This window comes from Halichoerus grypus, chromosome 5 (assembly GCF_964656455.1).
Source record: "Halichoerus grypus chromosome 5, mHalGry1.hap1.1, whole genome shotgun sequence".
NCBI lineage: Eukaryota > Metazoa > Chordata > Mammalia > Carnivora > Phocidae > Halichoerus > Halichoerus grypus.
In genome coordinates this window covers 173,649,812-173,663,676 of record NC_135716.1, presented here as the reverse complement: position 1 = coordinate 173,663,676, position 13,865 = coordinate 173,649,812, and the positions used below count along the sequence as shown (strand labels likewise).

The 13,865-nt window shown below is 56.2% G+C and overlaps 1 protein-coding gene and 1 pseudogene across 2 annotated transcripts; one reads left to right on the top strand and one right to left on the bottom strand.

Moving 5' to 3' along the window:
* Positions 1–45: 45 nt before the first annotated feature.
* MRTO4 (MRT4 homolog, ribosome maturation factor) lies at positions 46–6,605 on the top strand. Its single transcript, XM_036115558.2, has 8 exons — positions 46–212; positions 2,729–2,787; positions 3,775–3,878; positions 4,590–4,671; positions 4,852–4,919; positions 5,151–5,302; positions 5,703–5,779; positions 6,120–6,605. The coding sequence occupies exons 1-8, from the start codon at positions 185–187 to the stop codon at positions 6,267–6,269; spliced, it is 720 nt and encodes a 239-aa protein (XP_035971451.2). The 5' UTR covers positions 46–184; the 3' UTR covers positions 6,270–6,605.
* A 137-nt stretch (positions 6,606–6,742) lies between these two features.
* LOC118550445 (aflatoxin B1 aldehyde reductase member 4-like) lies at positions 6,743–13,850 on the bottom strand (annotated as a pseudogene). Its single transcript, XR_013448364.1, has 7 exons — positions 13,505–13,850; positions 11,244–11,431; positions 10,985–11,088; positions 10,154–10,291; positions 9,846–9,944; positions 8,139–8,268; positions 6,743–7,350 (listed from the first exon to the last, which is right to left on the bottom strand). The product of XR_013448364.1 is annotated as an aflatoxin B1 aldehyde reductase member 4-like (transcript).
* Positions 13,851–13,865: the final 15 nt, after the last annotated feature.

The following is a 13,865-nucleotide window of genomic DNA, read 5'->3' as shown; positions in this document are numbered from 1 at the left end:
GGCGCGCAGGCCCCCGGGCGCGCGGGAAGTCGCCCTGGAGACAGCCGGGCGGGGACAGGCGGGCTGCGGCGCGGATTGGGTCAGGCACGCGTGGGGGCAGCCCCCGAGGGCCGTCCCATAGGCCCCCGCGCCGCCGGGGTCCTAGCAGGCAGCACCGCCTTCCGCCGCATGTGCCTGCAGCGCGATGCCCAAATCCAAGCGCGACAAGAAAGGTGAGCGAGGGGGCTTCGAGACCCGATGGGCAGCTCCGCCGAGAGGGTGCCGGCTGCGGTGGGGGCTTGAGGGGCACCGACTGGGACGTCGGGGCGTGCGCGAGGAACTCCGCCGGCTCTCTGGAAACTGCGACAGGGCTTCGGGGCCGCTGGCGCACCGGAGGGGGTTGGAGCCTGGTCGGGTCAGGGGAGCGGAGACTGCCGGTCCTCGGGTGCCCTTCCAAGGCTTCCTAGGCCGGAAAACAGCTTTTGAGCACCCGGGCTGCGCCCGATCTCGCGTTGACCCACCTTTCCCACTTCAGCTCCTCTCCCTTAGCTCTCTGCGCTCCCACCACCCTGGCCGTGGTGGGACCTTTCCTTTGGGAAGGTTTAGTCCCGGCTCTGGCCCTTTTGCTTGCAGTTGTTTCTGCGTAGCATGCTTATGCTTAGATCTTCATGTGGTTTGGTCTGTTTCAGTTGTCAGTTCATAAGGCACCTCCTGAGAGACCATTCCTGACTACTATGTGGTAGTCTCTTTCACCCAGGCTGAAACAGGCACTTAGGGGCCTGGCACTGTAGGCGTTGGGCGGATACAGCAGTTACAGTAAGGAAAGCCTAGAGTCCTCATTGAGCTTAAAGTTTTAGTCATAGGAAATATATCCTCCCCAAAACACCAAAAGTCGAATCAAGTCAGATCGTGATGAGTCTTACGGACTAAAAGTGAGATAAAGAAGTGATGTTATTTCGTTTAGTGCAACCAGAGAAGGTCTCTGATGAGCTGACAAATAGGCAGAAACCTAAAGAAAGGAAGTGAGCCATCCACGGAGTTACCCCAGAGCATAGTGTTCCAAGGAGAGAGAAGATAAAGTGCAAAGGGACTGTATTGAGAGCACGTTTGATGTGTTCTGGGACAAGAGGCCAGTGTGGCTGGAGCAGAGTACACAAAGAAGAGGGAGTAGGTTGGGGTTTATAAACCTTCCCAAGGAATTGGCTTTCACACCCAGGTACTGCACCTGTAGCCATCCGAGAGCTTGAGCAGAGATGGATATGGTTTACTTTTTTTTTTTTTTTTTTAAGGATTTTATTTATTTGAGAGACAGACGGAACACGAGCGGGGGGAGGAGCAAAGGGAGAGGGACAAGCAGACTCTGCTGAGCAGGGAGCCCAACACAGGGCTCAGTCCCAGGACCCTGAGATCATGACCTGAGCCAAAGTCCGACACTTAACTGACTGAGCCCCCCAGGGACCCCGACATGGTTTAAATTTTAAAAGATCACGCTAGGGGCACCTTGATGGCTCAGTCGGTTGAGCGTCAGACTCTTGGTTTTGGCTCAGGTCATGATCTCAGGGTGGTGGGATCGCGCCCCACTTCAGGTTCTGTGCTGGGGGTGGAGCCTGCTTAAGATTCTCTCTCCCAGGGGCGCCTAGGTGGCTCAGTTGTTAAGCATCTGCCTTCCGCTCAGGTCATGGTCCCAGGGTCCTGGGATTGAGCCCCGCATCGGGCTCCTTACTTGGCGGGGAGCCTGCTTCTCCCTTTCCCACTCCCCCTGCTTGTGTTCCCTCTCTCTGTCAAATAGATAAATAAAATCTTAAAAAAAAAAAAAAAAAAAAGATTCTCTCTCCCTTTCCATCAGCTCCTCCCCCCACCTCTCCCTCTCTAAAAAAGCTTAAAAAAAAATCACCCTAGTTGCCTTATTGATAATAGACTGGGGAAAGTGGGGAGAGAAGGCAAAGTTGGAAGGAGCGAGACCAACAGTAATCCAAGAGAGGGTAGCGCTGGCTTGGTCCACAGTTGTAGCAGTGGAAGTGGTGGGAAATGGACAAGGGCATTGTGTTTACTCTCCTGTGCTGCCCTTACCCTGACCAGTGAGATTATTGTTCCACGTATATGCCAGGCAGGATGAACAAAAATTGCCCCATTACGGGGGGTACCCTTAGCTTTGCATTTGATGCTCTGTTAAGTGTTTGTGGAATGATTGGGTTCTGTAGAGGGAGCCCTGGTGAGATCTGGCAAATGCCATACCCTTCTGGATAAGAGGAAATTGAGCCCTAGCTCTTGGGCAGAGGTGCTTGCCCTCCCCAGAGAGGCAGTGCTTTATCCATGAGTCCAAACTGCAGAACAAGATGGAGCAGAGGAGACAGAGTCCCCAGATTCATTGTTCCCCAGCAGAGGCCACCAAAGGTTTTCTCTGTGCACCATGGCAGAGAGCAGAAAGGGACCCGCCTGAGCCAGCCACCAGAAGCACTCCAGTAACAGGAGCAAGCCCTGCCCCCACACTGCAGTACAGAATCTTAGTTTAGCTGAACTAAGAGGGATGCAGGAACATCTGGTTTGTCTAAGTAATAGGAGATATGTCAGGGGATGTCCAGGCTCAGGAACACTAGAGTAGGCACTCTTAGGACCCTGGGAACACATAGCCTTGCCTTTCCTCACCCTGGCTTTTGGTCCAGCTGAGCTGCCAAAGGGAAGATGGAAATGAGTCTGCAGGGCCTCTGGATTCGTCTCTTATCACCTCTCTCTCTCTTCTTTGTATTAGTTTCCTTAACCAAAACTGCCAAGAAAGGCTTAGAACTGAAACAGAACCTGATAGAAGAGGTAAGAGCTCATTCTTTTTATTGTTCCAGACCTTGTATTTGGTTTATAAAGGTGGCTAGAGGGCTGGCAGGGAAACATTGTTTTTAAAAAAAAAAAAGGGGGGGGGGAGAAAAACACCACCGTGAGGTGCTGGTTCTGTCCTTTTTCCTCCAGCAGCAGCACCAATAAAAACTCCCATAGTAATGATTTCCAGCTTTGACTGAGCTCTTACTCTGCACTTTGCACCGCACTAAGTACTCTGTGTGCTGTTCCACTCCATCTTCACAGCGTACCTGGGAGGAGTTAGCGCTGTTTTGCAGCTAGCTAACGGAAGCTTAGAGAGATTTGGTAGCCTGCCCAATGTCAGCTGTGGAGTTACACCGGGCGCCCAGCTGGCTCAGTTGGTACAGCATGCGACTCTTGGTCTCGGGGTCATGAGTTCAAGTCCCACATAAAGTAACTTTAAAAAAAAAATCTATGGGGTTATGAGATGTGAGTAAATGCGCCAGCCTACTGTCTACACTGCTGCAGGCCACAGGCTGGGTGAGAGGAGAGTCTCCTCCAGCACAATTATTCCTTTTCCTTGAGAAAGCGATCAGCAATGTGGGCACAGCAGGGCCGATGAGCCACCTCCCCTAGTGAGTAAAGAGTGAGGCTTTATATATTTCCATTTAGCAGGAGCCTTCCAAGCGTAGCTAAGTGTTTCTGGGTTGTCAGTTAATGGGCAGAGCAAAGCAATCCATTCCACGCCGGGCACAGATAAGTCAGAAAGCTGGGAGACCATGGGATCTCAGCTTACCTGCACTTTGAGAGCACACCTACTTTGCCTCAGGGGAGCCCCTGTAGTCCGTGATCTTGGCTTCAGTAACGGAAGTAAGGAGGAAACAACTAGACGCCTCCAGCTCTAAACTTCCATGGTTGTTAGGGACCTAGACCAGATTCTTCCCCATCTGAGGCCCAACCCATGCTGCCCCTTGAACTCCAGAACCCCATTGAATTGTCCCATAGCTTCGGAAATGTGTGGATACGTACAAGTACCTTTTCATCTTCTCCGTGGCCAACATGAGGAACAGCAAGCTGAAGGACATCCGGAACGCCTGGAAGCACAGCCGGTAAGAAGGCCTTCCTGCGTAGAGAAGAAGCAAGGATGCTCTCAAAGCACAGGGGCAGTTATTGACCCTTGGGTATCTGGGTCACACAGATACCTTACTGAGGACAAAGCTTCACATTCTCCAGAGGCACTTTTTAACTGTTAAAACTGGTCTTGCATTGAGCTCCTTGGGCAGGACTGGGTAGTTGGTCAGGGAATGTTTGAGCAGTGATCCCTCAGGAGAAGGGGCTCCCTTAACTCCTGGGATCTGGTCCTTTTAGGAACATCCCATCAGTTTTAGAATGTCGGTGTATACTCCAAGATGCACACGGTGACCCGAGAGCAGGCTGCATGAGCCACGTGGCGGGTACCCGTCCTTGGGCTGGATCTGTGATGGTACGAGTGATGACTCTGGTCTGCCTCAGACCAGTGATGTGCCTCTTCCATACATCCAGATTGGGGGTCTAGGGGATCACATAACACCCACAGTGGGCCAGTAGACAAAATACTGTGGATGTTTGAGGTCTGTAGGCAGGAAAAAATGAAGGGGGTCCTTGGCTGTGGACAGAGAGCCGGCAGGGCTGCACGGAAGAAGTAGGAGCCTCTGGCCAAGCCTCCTGCGGCCCAGCAGCTTGGGCCTGAGTTTGGGCTCCCGGGGACTAGAGCAGGTTTACACCTTAACTGGGGGACGGTGGAGGGGGCCCTTCCTTCACGGACCCCTTTTTCTCTCTAGGATGTTCTTTGGCAAAAACAAGGTGATGATGGTGGCCTTGGGTCGAAGCCCAGCTGACGAGTACAAAGACAACCTGCATCAGGTGAGTTTCTGGCCTTCTGGCCTGGGGAGGGATCGGGCAGACCAAGGCCTGGCTTAAAGCTCGGCTCTCCTTTAACCTGCAGACCCAGAGTAGTGCCCCCCCAGCTGTGTCAACCAAAAACATCTGCAGATATTGCCAGATGTCTAATGGGACTGGGCCGACCCCACTTTTGTTCTGTAGGTCAGCAAGAAGTTGAGGGGTGAGGTCGGTCTCCTTTTCACCAACCGCACCAAGGAGGAAGTGAATGAGTAAGTGTTTTTCAGGACTAACAGGGAAGGAATAATCCGGGTACTTTGTACAGTACGGAGATACCAAGTAAAAACTGGTTCCTGGAACACTGCTCCTGAGTCCTCGTTCTCTGCAGCACCAAGCGGTCTGCAGCAAACGTGGGCAGGGAGGGGAGGCCAGGGGAGCCTGACTTCATGCCCGGCTGGTGGGCCATTCAGGAGCCCCACCATCACCACTTGTCTTTTCCTGAGGTGGTTTACAAAATACACGGAAATGGACTTCGCTCGAGCCGGAAACAAAGCAACTTTCACTGTGACCCTGGGCCCTGGGCCCCTGGAGCAGTTCCCCCACTCCATGGAGCCACAGCTGAGGCAGCTGGGCCTGCCCACTGCCCTCAAGAGAGGTACGGGGAAACCCCTGGAGCTGAAAGGTCACAGCTTAGCTGCCGGGAACACAAGCTCCCAAACCTGACAGACCCCCTCTGGCCTCTGTGGCTGAGCAGCTCATTTCTGCCAGTCTCCATTTCCTCAGGTGAAAATGGGACTGAGTGACCACCTCTTGGTCGGGGCAAGAGTGGATAGTAACTCACAGCCAGAACACAGCAGTTAAGGGACGTGAGGGGGCCGTCATCCCCCCACAGACCCTCCTGGGCAGCTGAGCACTTGCAGGTTTAGCCTGAGTGTGCTGGGGAGGGCGGGAAGGGCAGGGGACCAACCAGCTCCCTCTCAGCTCTGGGCAGCGGGCAGAGAGCTGTGCATGGGCCTCTGTGCCGAAGTCACCGTGTAGGGTTCCTTTCTCTGTAGGTGTGGTGACCCTGCTGTCCGACCACGAGGTGTGTAAGGAGGGCGACGTGCTGACCCCAGAGCAGGCCCGTGTGCTGGTGAGTCTGTCTGTCCCCCCACCCCACCCCACCCCACCCCACCCTGGCCACAGTCAGCGGGCTGTAGCACCAGGGCCCCTGGCCGGTTCATGTCACCCTTGCTCCTCCTTTTTTTTTTTTTTTTTTTAGATTTTATTTGTCAGAGCAAGCGAGCATAAGCAGGGGGAGTGGCAGGCAGAGGGAGAAGCAGGCTCCCCACTGAGCAAGGAGCCCAGTGTGGGATCCCAGGACCCTGGGATCATGACCTAAGCCAAAGGCAGCTGCCTAACCAACTGAGCCACCCAGGCATCCCAACCCTTGCTCCTCCTAACCATTGGTTCCCTTTATGCGTCCCTTGCAGAAGCTTTTCGGGTATGAGATGGCTGAATTCAAGGTCACCATCAAATACATGTGGGATGCACAGTCTGGAAGGTTCCAGCAGATGGGAGATGACTTGCCCGAGAGCGCATCCGAGTCGGCAGAAGAATCAGAGGGGGAAGATGACTGCTGACAGATACTGGGGACAGACTGTGGGAACCACCCCACTCCCTGAATAGCAGGGAGGGCGAGAGGGATGGACTGCTTTTCTATAAGGAATAAAACTGTCTGCAAGGTGGCTCCTGTGGACAGCAAAGAGGACTTTTCCTAGAAAAAAGGCCTTGGCTTTGGACTTTTATTTGGATTCTCTGGGTTCCTTTGTTTACCTGGAGCCAGCTTCCAGCACTGGCTCCCGCATTACGTCTGGGGACGTGAGAGCCACCCCCAGAGCCGGGGCTTCTCTCCTCTGGCCCTTTTGCGCCTCCTGGACATGGGGGTTTGCCAAGGAATAAAGGAACCCTGGCCACCCTTCCTGCCCCTTTCTTTCTCTCCCTCCTCCCCCCCAGTCCTATCCCCTGCCCGAGCCAGGGCCGGGGGTCTTACAGGATGCTTTCGCTAAGACAAGAGTAAAGCCACTGCTGAAACCCAGAGCAGATATGAAAACTGTTACACAGCATCCTGGGGACTTTTATTCTTGGGAGTGACTCTAATGGTAGGTAAACCTTCAGGGCATATGGCCCTTTCTCTTGTGCGTAGCAGAGAGAGGGCTACCTCCAGCCGCCCTGTCCGGAGGTCGGGCTGGATTCCGGACAGGAGGCTGGGAAGCCTGCACTCCTGCCCCCTCCCCGCAAGCCCTTGGGAAGGACAGGCAGCAGAGCAGCTGGGCAGCCGGGTCTAGCGCCTGCTCTGTCCAAGCAGGACACGCCCGAGTGGGTCACAGCACAGCCTTCTCTCGTGAAGGCAGCTGGGAGCATTGCGGGAATGGAGGAAATAAACAGCTCGTGAGCAGACACTGTGGAGAAAGAACAGGCCAATAAAGGCCCACGGTGAGGGTGTCAAAAGAAGTGACAGACGGAGGCCCTCTGCCACCTCAAGCCAGGACTGGCCCTAGCAGAAGTAGTTGGGACATTCGTGGGCGACGATCGAAGGTGCCAGGCTCGATCGAAGGCCTGCACCACGGCCGGCTCCAGGGGCCCTTCCTCGGTCGCCGCCAAGTTCTGTGTCAGCTGCTCCACGCTGGACATGCCCAGGATGACGGCGTCCCCGTGGGCACCCTGCAAGGGGAGACCGCCAGATGTGAACACATTATGCACCATGGTGGCTCCAGGTGCACACCCTCCCTCCCCGCCCTGCCTCTGCCGAGACCCGGGCTCTGATATCTACTTAGAGCCTACGTTCTTCCAGAATTTACACAGCCTGCAAACAGTTTGAAAGGCTGGCCTCTATAGACTCCCCAGCAGGCAGACGTGAGTTCAGAGCCGCTCCCCTGTGCCCCTCCGCAGTGGGGTACACCTGGCGTAGTCACTTGACATCCCCAAACTTCAAACTTCCTTTATTTTGCAGGAATTAAAATTTTGTGAAGTATTTGTGTCAGGCCTGGCCCTGAACAGCTCAGGAAAGGGGAGCCCTCAGTAGATCATGCTGAAGCCAGAGGAAGGTGTGAGGGCAGCCTGGGACAGCAGAGGGGGCGACCCCACCAGGCACAGGGCCCGACTCTGCAAGTGTGCGGCATGGGGCGGAACAAAGGCTAACGGTTAGAGATGTAAGTTTCAGAGTCCACTGGATGCTCGTGCCCGGTCACATGTAGCTGTGGGGCCTTAAGCGCCTCTGCAATCACTTCCTCATCTGTGAAGTTGGAATAATCACACTTAATAGGGCCCATGGAGTTCCTAACGGGGCACTTAATGAAACTTCCCAAAGAAGAGAATTCGCATGGAGAAACACCAGAAGAAAAGGAATCATCTCAGAAACTATCAAGTAATTGTGTAGCCCTCTCCCTTCTTCCACGTTCTCCCTCACCCCACCACGGAAAAAAGCAGTCCCCCCGGGACGGCCGGCTCACCTGCAGCTGGGAGCGGTGGTACATCTACTGGAGGGCGGCCGAGGTCATGCGGGGGGCGCTGCCGCCACACACGGCCTGCAGGGCCTTCTCCACCAGGGCAATGGCCTCGAAGTGGTGCTCCTTCCAGAAGCTGGGCAGGTGGGGAGGGGGGCACAGCGGTCAGTGCCATGAGGTCACTCCAGGGCAGATGTCCCACCCCGGTCCCTGAGACCCCGAGGGGCTGGCATCCTCTGAGAATGCAGGTGGATTTCGGGCCCCACACCTGGGCATTTTTCAGTCCGGTGAGGGGGGGTGAGGGGATGCAGTGGGCAGGAATGCTTGCATTTACCATGCTCACTAGATGTGAACAACCCAAGCCCCAGCTCGGGACCCAGGAGCAGCCACAACACTGCGCTAGCGTGCCTCCTGGTACTGGACCCGTGACAAATCCTGGCTAAAGCCACCTGCCTCCACTTCTCTTACCTGCTCCGTGAGGAGAGCGAACGCTCCAGGCCAGCCCCTTACAGCCAGTGCCAAATGTAAAGGAGATAATGGACCTGACGGTGCATGCTTTGTAAACTATGAAGGACGGTCAAGGTCAAAACCATCAGGCCTCAATTCTCCAGGGTGAAGCCCAGGCCCTGGCGGTGAGAAATCTTGAGAACACTGGGGCATTGGTTCCTAAACCTGGACACCTGGCCAGGAAGATCAGAAACTGGGGTGGGCAAGGGTGGGCGGGGGCTGGATTAGGACTGAAATCACAGCGGTGCACACGAGGTGATCCCAAATACTAGACGCTCCATAGACACTCCCCTGCTTTAAAAGTCCTTGGCCGTTTCAACAAGACTAACAATGGAGACTTGCACAAAACTTCCTTCTTGCCCTCCTCCCAGGGTGGGGGGAAAAAGGCAAATAAATTACACACAGAAATTAACCGTGGACTTGGCTTCTATAAACATAGATTAGGAGCTTGCCAGTAGTCCACGGAGGACATCTAAATTTGATAAAGGAGGGGCGCCTGGCTGGCTCAGCTGGAAGAGCATGCGACTGGATCTCGGGGTTGTGAGTTCGAGCTCCACATTGGGTGGGATTACTTAAATAAAACTTTAAAAAATAAAGTTGATAAATGAAGGAATAGCAATAAAGTGCACTTTGGGGGAGGTCGCAGGAGAGGCCAGAGGGAAAGAGCCATGAGTTTAAATCGTCACCTCTGAAGAGTACAACTTGGCAACGGGTTGCTTTGAGCCACGGGCCTGTATTCCTTTGATAGCATTTCCAAATTTTAGAAAGTGGAAAAGTAAGGGAAGAAGGCTGATTCCAACAGCTGTGTAACTATAACTGTAGACATTGAGAAAATATTACTGCCAAGAGTTTACAAAGCTTAGATTCCTTTGCCTGAGGGGAAGGGCCAGGTTTCCCGAGTCCTGATCCAAGGGTACCCCCCTCCCCCGCCCCCACCGTGCACAGAGGGTGAGCTCTTCCAGGAAAGAGTTGTGGAGCTTTGAGAAGGCACAGGGATCCACATTCCCAATCCAGGCCCCTAAGCCCTCTCCAGAGATACAAAATATCTGGGGTGTGGATGTTGGTAAAGCCCTGGAGATTCCAGGGACCTAAGTCTGAGACCAGGAGGAGGTGCTGGCCCCCAGAAAGCAGCCCCAGAGACCCCCTATTTCAGACTAGGAGGACCTATACCACCTCTTGCCCTGACACAGCCCATCCCCCGCTCACCGATTCCTGTAGATCTCAGCCCATTTATTCCCGAAGAAGCGGCACACAGGCTGTTTCCCGTCCTTGTCCTCATACTTGTACTTGCCCATCAGCAGGCCCCTGCGGGGAGACTGACATCAGAGCCCCAGGCCCACCCTGCTCCCAGAGGCTGTTATGGACTGGCGGGGCGGGGGGAAGGGCAGGGGACACAGGAGGGATGGAAGACACGGCCCAGTCTATTTTCAAACCCCTTTCCGATTCCCAGGGCCTGGGCCAGGCATCTACTGGGTCAGGAAGAGGCAGAGACAGGGCCAGGAATGGCCTCCCACCCCAGGGGGAGCCTGCCCCCAGAGCAGCCCGTACCAGCTAAAGCTAAAGGGTTGTAGGCGTAGAACCTCAATCCGAAGTGCCTGAGGCAGGGGAAGAGCTCTGTTTCCACCTGCCGGGGGGTAGCGTTGTACATGCCCCGCGGGTAGAAGGGCCGGCTGCAGGGTGTGCACATATCAAAGGAAGGGACCCCAAATCTTCCCTTGCAGAGCCCTCAGTTCAGACCCTAACAATCCTAGGACCTTAACAATCAGAGCATATACTGAGTAGGAAGGAAACTTCATTCATTCAGCCAACGTTTCTGAGCACCAGCTATGGGCTGGACATGGAATTCCATCCACACACCAACATGACAAGGCCCCTGCCCTGGGAGCGTCAACAGGTATAGTCGAGAAAAGAAGCAATCATAGTCCACTAGTACGTTCTGTGAGCAGTGTCTGGCACCAAGTAGGAGGACAAACATTTGCTGAATGAATGAGGAGGAGCAAAGTAGAGCCAGAGATCTCAGGCTCCTCTGGGGCATCGGGAAAGGCTTCCAGGGGACGAGCCATCTAAGTGAGGCCTGAGCACTTCTACCGGGGGGAAGGGGAAGAACGGTCCAGGCTCACGCCCACAGCCAGGGAGCAGGAAGGAAGGGCCCGCGGAGCACGTGCAGGTAGGAAGGGGAGCCAGGGCCAGAGCGAGCAGGTGCCTGCTGGCCAAGCTGAGGAGCTTGCGTGTCATCCCCACGACACAGGCTGTCAGCAGGGGAGTGGCTGCGATGGAGAGGAGGCAGTGGGAGGGGCCGAGAGAACCGGGGATCAGCCGGGGCCCCCGCAGCCCTGGCCCTCACCTGGTACACGGTGGGCAGGAACCAGCCGTTCCTCCTGCAGAGGGTACAGATCTCGGCCACCTCCCAGGCGGCATAGTTGGAGAGGCCAAGCTCCACGAACTTGCCCTGCAGGGGAGAGGCCTCGGTCAGAACCCACCGCGGCCCAGGACACTGCAAAGGGGAGACGGGGGTGGGGACCCTGGGAGTGGGGTCTGTCCCCGGCTCTGCTCTGGGACGACCCTGATGCCTCCACTCTCCTGGAGCTCAGGGGCCCACCTCACCTCCTGGTGCAGCTGGTGGCAGGCACGCAGCGTCTCCTCCACGGGGGTGTTGTGGTCAGGTAGGTGCAGGTAAAAGCAGTCCACCCGGGGGCACTGCAGCCGTTTCAGGGATGTCTCCAGCTGGGCCTGGACACCGTCAGGCTTCAGTGAATTCTCACCCAATGGACTGGCCTTGGTGGCGATTTTCGCTTTGGGGGAGGAGTGAAATGAGAGTTCAGGCCAGTTTACCAAACACTGGAGAGAGTCTAGAGTAATGACACAGAGAAAAACCTGGGTTCACATCCCAGCTCTGCCATTACCACCTCTGTGACCTTCACCAAAGTTACTCAACCTCTCTGAGCCTCAATCCTCTCAACTATAAATTGGTAGCGTCAATGGTACTATTTTGTGTGCTGGTCCCAAGGATTGATCAGGACTTGAATGGACGTGTTGTTCATTGTCATCATCGCCAATGTCATCACTATGATGGATTATTTACCAGGCCCTAAGGGCTGGTAGACCCAACAGGCGATCCCTGCCCTCGAGAAGGCACTGTCTAAGGGGCTGCATTACAGTAAGCGAGGCAGGGATATGCACCAGGGGCTGGGGGAGCCCAGGACATAGAGGCGGGAGGCCCCTGTGAGCTCAGGGAAGGCTTTCTTTAGAATCTGAATCTTGGTCTCCAGGGGGAAGTCACAGGCTGCCAGTTGAGGAAAGGTGGGAAGTTCATTCCAGAGGGTGAGGACAAGGGCAAAAACCCAGAGGAAAAGAACATGGCGTGAGAGGAGCCACGACTGCAATTCCAGGGATCCAAAGCACCAGGGTCAGGGGGTACACAAGGCAAGAGAAGGGCCACAGACCCGATGGAAAGGGCCTTGGGAGCACCCCATGGAATCTGGCCCTCCCTGAACACTCGGTGCCTGGCAAGTCACCTGACTCCTTGAGACTTATGAGCAGGCTGGAGGACCGCTCACTTGGAATTGTTCCGTTCCTCCAGCTCTTCTTCATGTGAATTAAACTTCGGAGCTGAGGTTTAAGGACTTTGGCCCCGCTAGCTCTGACCAGGAGGGAAGCGAAGGAGGGCTTGGAGAAAAAAGACATTGAGAAATAAGACCCAGGGTGGTCAGAGAAGCAGCCAGGTGATCTGGAAAAGGGCGAGCACTGAGACGCAGGCATATTGTCTTATGTTCCAGATCGAGCGTGCTGTGAATCACGGGAGAACCCAAGCAAGACTCTAGCAGAGGAGAGAGAAGAGCCCAAGGGAGAGACGGTGCCGTGTGCTAACAACATTACTATTACTACTCCTAACCGTAACAGTAACAGCCAACATTGCTGAACTCTAGGGACCTGCCAGGCCCTGCTGAAGCCGTTCAAATGGCATCAGACTGGTGATGGACGGTCCCCTGCCCTTACGCAAACCCTCCACTTAGCTATATCTGCCTGCTCCAACACCCCTGGCATTGCCAAATCTCATTGCCTTGGCACGCCCACTGCCCACACCCACAGCACTAACACCTGTCCTCCTGGCCAACTAATCAGTTCTTCAGTGTCTAATGCTCCCTCTTCTGAGCTTTCTTCAGTGGCCCCTCCAGAAGGGCTCCCTCTTCCGGGCTTCCCCAGCCTTCTCTCCAATCCGAGCTCCCGGAGTGGGTTCGTGTCAATTTCCCTTCTAGGTCCTCAGAGGCTAGCCCAGAGGGCAGTTAGACACCCTACCACCCGCACTCCCCCATCCCCGCCCACCGAGCACCCTGCGGCTCTCAGGCGCTGCCACTGAGCATGGCACCCGGAGCCCCACGGAGCAAAGTCTAGGGCCCAGAGCAAGGAGGAAGCAGATCTTCCACAGGTTCCAAAGTCTGATCCGGGGCTGTGCCAGGGAACGCCAGGACTGTACAGGCAGGGTTCCAGCAGATCAGGCCTGCACGGGGCACCTGCCCGGGGGCGGGAAAGGAGGTAGGGGCTGCACGGCGCCAGATCCCAAAGCTTTCAGGGCCCCCTAGAAGACCTAACCAAGTCGTTCCAGACTGGACCTGGGGTGGGACGTTGCTGGAGGGAGGGTCCTGGGAGACCTTCTCGGAAGGGAAAAGGAGAGGAAAGGAAGGTCAGGACAAAGCACTGTCCGGCTGTCCGGGACGACACGTGCACGGGGCCTGAGGAGCAGGGGGGTGGTCCAAAGCGCGGTCAGCGCCCAGGAGGGGCCGAAGGCATCGGTCCTGACCGCGGGCCGGGCCACGGCTGGGGCCGGCGGGTGGGCGCCGCGCGGTGCACGGGGAGGGAGCGGTTACCTCTGCAGTCGCCGCCACCCAGCCCGAGGCCCAAGCCGCCCAGGATGCTCTCGGACTGGCCGTCGCTGTACATGAAGGCCGTGTCCAGCTCCGTGTGGCCGCGCTCCAGGAAGGCGCGCACGGCCGCGGCGCTGGCGGACGCGTCCAGGCGGCGCCCCATCTCCATGGCGCCCAGCACGGTGGCGGGCCGAGCCGGGGCCCCGGAGGCGGCCCGCGGCGGCGACAGCGGCCGGGACATGGCGGCGGCGGCAGAATCGGCTGGCCCAGGCGTCGCACTCTGCGGTCGGCGCGAGGCACTAACCAGCGCGAGCCGTTGCCTCTTTAAGGAGCGCCTTCGGGCCCCGCCCACCAGCGTTGGGGG